Here is a 7,866-nt window from a genome sequence, read left to right on the forward strand (position 1 = left end):
TTTCCCGTTTCACCGTAGATTTTTGGGTAAAATTACTAATTTCATTACAAAGTAGAATTAGTGATGCAAAAAATAAGTCATCATATAGAATTATAGGTGAAAATTTTAAAGAGTTATGATTTTTTAAAGTTAAAGAGGAAAAATTGAAAATGAAAAAACGGAAAAAGCCCCGGTCCTTAAGGAGTTAAGCGTATTTTTACGCAGGAAAACCTTTTTTTTTCTTTAATACACCGGCAGGTGTATAATGTGTGGTATAACACTGAATTTAGCACAGAGACAGAGTAACAGGTGAAAAATGGTAAAAAGGCACTAAAGTCCACACTAATATTACTTATTTCTGAACAGCAGCAGGACCCAACAGTGCAGAACCACAAAAAAAAAAAAATAATCCAGGGATGAAACCCTAAATTGCACTCTGTCACACAATTCTGAGCAGCAGAAGATTTGTGGAGAATAAAAACTCAATAGAGCTGAAAAATTTGGAGATAAGATGCTTCAGAAAGTTGAGGCAGCTTGGAGATCTGTATGAGGCAGCTGACAGCTATCTGCCCCTCTCTGCTGCAATGATCAATAACGTGAATAGGAGGCTTAGCAATCAATGATCCTTCTCAGTGTAACAGCAAAGCACTCTGTACTCCTGCCTTTCCCTAATGCTGATGTGACTAGCAGTTGCAGTGTAACGCTGTGGTATGAGCTATTCACACACACGCAGTCCCGTCCTCTCCATCTGAGTGCATAGATGAAATGAAGAGAGGCAAGATGGCCGCCGATTATATAGGGCCTGTGACATCACAGGGGTCAGTGAACACTGATAGGCTGCATCTCACATGTGGTTCAGGGTCAGACCGCCTACCTTCATTCCCGCCCTCCCATAATCCCCTGCCCCATGTACTCACATGTGGATCCGCCATCTTAGGTCTCCAATAGCCTGGAACGCTGTAAAATGGAGTTTAATGAAGCGATTCGTGTGATGGAATCGCGGCGATATTCGTATTCGTTGCGAAACGAATTTTTCATTAAATTCGTAACAAATTTGGGTTCGTCAACTTCGATTCGCTCATCTCTAGTGTTAAGGCTAACTGGATCCCTTGTTATGTGCCTTGAGGGGTGTAGTTTCCAAAAAGGTATGCCATTTGGGGGTTTTCTGCTGTTCTGGCACCATAGGGGCGACATGCCCCCCAAAAACCATTCCAGCAAAATTCACTCTCCAAAATCCCATTGTTGTTCCTTCCCTTCTGAGCCCTCTACTGCGCCCGCTGAACACTTGACATACACATATGAGGTATTTCCTTACTCGAGAGAAATTGGGTTACAAATTTTGGGGGGCTTTTTTTCCTATCACCCCTTGTAAAAATTCAAAAACTGGGTCTACAAGAACATGCGAGTGTAAAAAATGGAGATTTTGAATTTCCTCCTTCACTTTGCTGCTATTCCTGTGAAACATCTAAAGGGTTAACACACTTACTGAATGTCATTTTGGATACGTTGAGGGGCTCAGTTTTTATAATGGGCTCATTTATGTGGTATTTCTAATATGAAGGCCCTTCAAATCCACTTCAAAACTGAACTGGTCCCTGAAAAATTCCAATTTTTAACATTTTGTGAAAAATTGGAAAATTGCTGCTGAACTTTGAAGCCCTCTGATGTCTTCTAAAAGTAAAAACATGTCAACTTTATGATGAAAATATAAAGTAGACATATTGTATTTGTGAATCAATATACCGTATTTATCGGCGTATAACACGCACTTTTTAGGCTAAAATTTTTAGCCTAAAGTATATGTGCGTGTTATACGCCGATACCCCCCCAGGAAAGGCAGGGGGAGAGAGGCCGTCGCTGCCCCCTTCTCTCCCCCTGCCTTCCCTGGGGTCTAGAGCCCTGCTGCCGGCCCTTCTCACCCCCTGGCTATCGGCGCCGCTGCCCGTTCTGTCCCCCTGACTATCGGTACCGGCGCCGGTAGCCAGGGGGAGAGAAAGGGCAGCGGCACCCATTGCCGGCGCCGCTGCCCCGTTGCCTCCCCCCATCCCCGATGGCATAATTACCTAGGTCGGGTCCGCGCTGCTGCAGGCCTCCGGCGTGCGTCCCCTTCGTTGTTGCTATGCGCTGCACGGCGCGGCGCATGACGTCAGTGCGCCGCACCGTGCATAGCAACGACGCAGGGGACGCACGCCGGAGGCCTGCAGCAGCGCGGACCCGACCCAGGTAATTATGCCACCGGGGATGGGGGGAGGCAACGGGGCAGCGGCGCCGGCAATGGGTGCTGCTGCCCCTTCTCTCCCCTTGGCTGTCGGCGCCGGCAATGGGGCGCCGGTACCGATAGTCAGGGGGACAGAACGGGCAGCGGCGTCGATAGCCAGGGGGAGAGAAGGGCCGGCAGCAGGGCTCTAGACTCCAGGAAAGGCAGGGGGAGAGAAGCGGTGCGTGGTATACCCCAATAAATACGGTATAATTTATTTGGAATGCCTGTTTTCGTTACAACCAGAGAGCTTCTAAGTTGGAAAAATGCTAAATTTTAAATTTTTTCATCAAATTTTTACATTTTTCACCAAGAAATGATGCAAGTATCGACAAAAATTTACCACTAACATGAAGTAGAATATGTCACGAAAAAACTATCTCGGAATCAGAATGAAAAGTAGAAGCATCCCAGAGTTATTAATGCTTAGGCTGGGTTCACACTGTGGAATTTCTGGGCAGAATTTCTGCCGGAGATCAAGATGGCAGCACTAGGACCCCGCAGACTGCATTGTCGTCCCCATAGATGTCAATGCATTTTTGAGCAGATCTCCCAAAAGATCCACCCAAAAATGCATTGCCATCTATGGTGACGGCAATGCAGTCTGTGCGGTCTTAGTGCCGCCGGCTAAATCTCCAGCAGAAATTCTTCCCAGAGATTCCATAGTGTGAACCTAGCCTTAAAGTTACAGTGGTCAGATGTGCAAAAAATGGCTGCGTCCTTAAGGTGAAAATGGTCTGGTTCCTTAAGGGGTTAAACCCCACTGGCACTTGACAGATCTTTGGAACAGTGGGCTGTACAAATGAAAATTTTTCATTTTTCATTTTCACAGACCACTGCTCAAAAAATCTATCAGACACATGTGAGGTTTAAATGCTCAGTGCACCTCTTATTAGGGGTGTAGTTTCCAAATTGGGTCAGATGTAGGGGGGGGGGTCACTGTTCCGGCACCATGGAGGCCTAAACGCACATGGCCTTCAATTTCAGCCAGATTCTCTCTCCAAAAGCCCAATGGCGCTCCTTCTCTTCTGAGCCCTGTAGTTCACCCGCAGAGCACTTTACATCCACATGTGGGGTATTTTCTGACTCAGAAGAAATGGGGTTACAAATTTTGCAGGGCTTTTTCTCCTATTACCCCTTGGGAAAATGATAAAATTGGGGTAACATCTGCATTTTAGTAAAAAAATGTTTATTTTTTTTTTATTTTCACCTCCAATTTGTCAAACACTTGTGGGATGTTAAGGCTCACTATACCCCTTGTTACTTTAGGTGAGGGATGTAGTTTTCAAAATGGGGTCACATGTGGGTGTTTTTTTATGTTTATGTCAGAACTGCTGTGACTTTAGGCCTCAAATGTATATGGTACACTCTCCCTTCTGAGCCATGTTATGCGCCTGCAGAGCACTTTGCGTCAAAATATACAATTTTTTTTTCTTTTACCTCTTGTGAAAATTAAAAGTATGGGGCAACACCAGCATGTTAGTGTAAAAAATTTAATTTGTTTACACTAACATGCTGGTGTAGACCCCAAATTTACCTTTTCTTAAGGGGTAAAAGAAGAGAAAAAAAAACGTGTAACCCATAACTGTTCCCTTGAAATATGAGAGGGCTCCAAAGTGAAAGAGCACCATGCGCATTTGAGGCCTAAATTAGAGATTTGCATCCACCACCAAATTACCCTACGGCAGGCCAAATTGGGTGTCTCCAGCTGTTGCAAAACTCCCAGCGTGCCAGGACAGTCAATGGCTATGCCAATGTCCTGGCCCCTGTATCACCCGTCATGACGCACAGAGCAAGTTTGCTGACAGCAGGGTGCCGCAACCAAGATCACGGGGGTCCTTTGGAGAGGGGATAAGATGTCTAGGTGCGTAGTACCCCTTTAAGAGGGAAAAACATGATATATATTTAAAACCAACCCAAATGTACCTTATTTTTATTTTCTACCTAAGGTACATAAAGACCGGAAAAAAAAATCACCTTGTTGTCCGATAGTTGCCTGATGTTTATCTGAATATATAGACCATCAGTTACAGAAATGTGTGGTCTCTTTACCAGCATACCTCAGAGATAAAGGGCATTTATTAACCCTATTGAGAGATATCATACGGGAAGAGGACTATATGTGGGCAACACTAGATGTTGCTTCATTATATAGCTATATACCACATGACAGAGGAGTGGAAGCTGTGTCATCTTTTTTAGTGGAAGATCCCTTGAGGCCCATACATCAGAGGAACTTCATTTTGGAGGCCATTAAAGGAGTAGTCCAGTGCTGAAAAGCATCCCCTATCCCAAGGATAGGGGATAAGTTTCAGATTGCAGGGGGTCCGACCGCTGGTGGGCCCCCGCGATCTCCTGTACGGGGCCCTGGCTCGCTGGCCAGATAGCGCGTGTTGACCACCAGACGAAGCGGCAGCCGACACGCCCCTTCAAAAAAAGCGCTATGGCAGAGCCAGAGATTGCCAAAGGCAGAGCTGCATCAGTCCCCCAAAAATTTGAGTTCCTGGATTTAAATATCTATATTCCGGTTGGCTATTTGCATACTGTCACCTATTTTGAGAAGGTGGATGCAAACAGCTACCTCGACTTTAACAGTTGCCATCGGAAACAATGGAAGAAGAACATTCCATTCGGTCAAATGAAAAGAATCTGATGAATTTGATTCTGGTTTTCTAACTACCGTATATACTCGAGTATAAGCCGACCCGAATATAAGCCGAGGCCCCTAATTTCACCCCAAAAACCCAGGAAAAGTTATTGACTCGACTGTAAGCCTAGGGTGGGAAATACATCAACCCCCCATGTAATCATCCAGACCCCCGTCATCATCCCACCCCCTGCATCATCACCGCCTGTCAATCCCTTCATTAGTGGTCTTCAACCTGCGGACCTCCAGATGTTGCAAAACTACAACTCCCAGCATGCCCGGACAGCCATCGGCTGTCTGGGTATGCTGGGAGTTGTAGTTTTGAAACCTCTGGAGGTTCGCAGGTTTAAGTCCACTGCGGCCTTCTTCATCATCCCCCTCCCCTTCATCATCACCCCCCCCTTCATCATCACCGCCTGTCAATCCCTTCATCAGTGGTCTTCAACCGGCAAACCTCCAGATGTTGCAAAACTACAACTCCCAGCATGCCCAGACAGCCATCGGCTTTCTGGGTATGCTGGGAGTTATAGTTTTGAAACCTCTGGAGGTCCGCAGGTTGAAGACCACTGCGGCCTTCTTCATCATCCCCCTCCCCTTCATCATCATACCCCCCCTTCATCATCACCGCCTGTCAATCCCTTCATCAGTGGTCTTCAACCGGCAAGCCTCCAGATGTTGCAAAACTACAACTCCCAGCATGCCCAGACAGCCATTGACTGTCCGGGCATGATGGGATTTGTAGTTTTGAAACCTCTGGAGGTCCGCAGGTAGAAGACCACTGCGGCCTTCGTCATCATCCAGCCCCCCCCACCTTTTTGTTTTGTACTCGCCTCCCCTCGGCAGGAAGTTAGGGTGAGCTGGTCCTAGTGACGTTGCCCTGACGACGATGCACAGGGACATTGTGCATGAATGTCCCTGTGCTTCGTCATCAAGGCAACGTCACTAGTCCGGGACCGGACCCGAAGCGTGGAAAAGAGGGCCCCCTGGTGAAAATGGACAGCCCGCAACGACTAACCCTCCCCACCGGATGGTCCCTGCACCATAGAGGGCCCGAACCAGCTAACCCTTCCTTCCCACCGAGGGGAGGTGAGTACAAAACAAAAGGAGGGGGCTGGATGATGACGAAGGCCGCAGTGGTCTTCAACCTGCGGACCTCCAGAGGTTTCAAAACTACAACACCCAGCATGCCCGGGCATGCTGGGAGTTGTAGTTTTGCATCATCTGGAGGCCCGCAGGTTGAAGACCACTGAGAAGGGATTGACAGGCGGAGAGATCACTCGAGTATAAGCCGAGGGGGGCATTTTCAGTATATACTCGAGTATATACGGTAGGTATTACACGTCACACACCAATATTTTTCTTTTATGTTTTTTATTTTTTTTTGTATAGGTAATATTACCAGCTCATATTATTTTTTTTATGGTTTTTCCGTGTCCTGTGCAGTATCTCTCCCAGAAGTCCACTTGATGGCCCACGTGGTGGTCTACACCCCGAAGTCATCAATTCTTACTCTAAGAGAGAGTTTGCAGCTGTTCCTGGAGACGGTTAACATTAACCTCTGCATGGTGGAATAATAGGTCACGATGTTTATCAGGATCAGTAGAAGCATCACCCACTCGATGATTATGGTGGTGATTTCACGGATCTCGTCCCAGTCTTCATCATCATAGAATAATTCCTGTAATGTTTTATATCCAAAGTAGAAAATTGCGCAGGTAAAAGCCAGGCCACAGCAGGTGCATCTACTATGGTGGATGACTTTGTTTGCTCCTGGTAATTTATACATCTGGATGGACTGCCCAAGGTAGTATAAGGCTTCACATGTAATGGAAATGACCATGCTGACAAAGTGTATCCTGGGATATTCTTCGGGGGACAATACATGCATGACAGCTGTACCAAAACAGGAGGCCCACACAATGGCGAGCAGGATCCTCTGGATCAGGACCTGATGACCCCTGAACTCTTCAGTATGCATAACCATATACTTATAAATAAGAAAGGTTAGTACCAAAGTGCCAATGGATGTCCCTATGAAACCAATTCTCAATAATATGTTTTCGGGAAAGAAATTTCCCACGTCACTGTGAAGGAAAAGAAACCAATGTTATTGTGGATATTTCCTCACTCCCAACCCATGAAATAAGAATCTTGTGCTTGTTTATCTTACCTGATGTGCATCAGTGGCGAGGCGGCATGGCCGAGGATGACCGTCACGATGTAGCTGGTGGCAAGCCAGGCCGCACACCAAAACGCCAACAGAAGGGGGACGAACCCCAAACCTTTTAGCTCCATCTCAGTCAAGAAGAAGAAATAGAAGTTGCTAATCGCACTGTACCAATCTACAGAATGAAGGCTCGGGAGGCTGTCAGTGGAATGTCAGGACTCCAGCTGTCTATGACATCACATGTCTGATGTCACGATGACTGCTTGTTTCTTAGAGCTGCCATGATTTAGTATCTGCTATGGACAGAACCTGATGTTTCTACTATGGACCTTACAGACCCCAGAACCCAAGTAATTAGTGCAGGGGCTCCATTTTGATCATCTCATATTTCACATTATTTGAGTTCCAGGGCTCGGATACATTTGCACCCTCTATAGCAGTGGTCTCTAAGCTGTGAACCCCCAACCGCTGCAAAACCACAACTCCCAGCATGCCCGGACAGCAACTTTGCATAAGGAAATAGTCTTATTAAACTTTTCTTATATATAGACTCCCCGACATCTCCAAGGATAAGCATCTAAGGGTCTCGTTCGATCTTAATGTTATACCTTTTTTAAATAAGATCGATGATTCCAAAATGTATGAATATAGGAATAATTCCATATAAGATACAAAAAGTTAGCATCCTCCATTTCTGGAAAAGTTTCTGAGTTGCCCAAAGCAACCAATCAGATTGCTTCCTTCATTTTTCAGAGGTCTTTTCAAAAATGAAAGAAGCAATCTGATTGGTTGCTATGGGCAACTGCATAACTCTTC

General features: G+C 46.0%; 1 protein-coding gene across 1 annotated transcript; it reads right to left on the reverse strand.

Annotated features, from left to right (window-relative positions):
• Positions 1 to 6,148: 6,148 nt before the first annotated feature.
• LOC130311853 (DNA damage-regulated autophagy modulator protein 1-like) lies at positions 6,149 to 7,208 on the reverse strand. The gene is made up of 2 exons (XM_056552530.1): positions 7,054 to 7,208; positions 6,149 to 6,967 (listed from the first exon to the last, which is right to left on the reverse strand). The coding sequence occupies exons 1-2, from the start codon at positions 7,176 to 7,178 to the stop codon at positions 6,367 to 6,369; spliced, it is 726 nt and encodes a 241-aa protein (XP_056408505.1). The 5' UTR covers positions 7,179 to 7,208; the 3' UTR covers positions 6,149 to 6,366.
• Between the last annotated feature and the right edge of the window lie 658 nt (positions 7,209 to 7,866).

This window comes from Hyla sarda, chromosome 1 (genome assembly GCF_029499605.1).
Source record: "Hyla sarda isolate aHylSar1 chromosome 1, aHylSar1.hap1, whole genome shotgun sequence".
NCBI lineage: Eukaryota > Metazoa > Chordata > Amphibia > Anura > Hylidae > Hyla > Hyla sarda.

Excerpts from the sequence above, each read along its gene's own strand:
- LOC130311853 (XM_056552530.1), bottom strand. The coding sequence starts at position 7,178 with ATGGAGCTAAAAGGTTTGGGGTTCGTCCCCCTTCTGTTGGCGTTTTGG. Across the intron at positions 6,968-7,053 it reads TCGCCACTGATGCACATCAG|TGACGTGGGAAATTTCTTTC; the intron begins GTAAGATAAACA and ends TTTCCTTCACAG.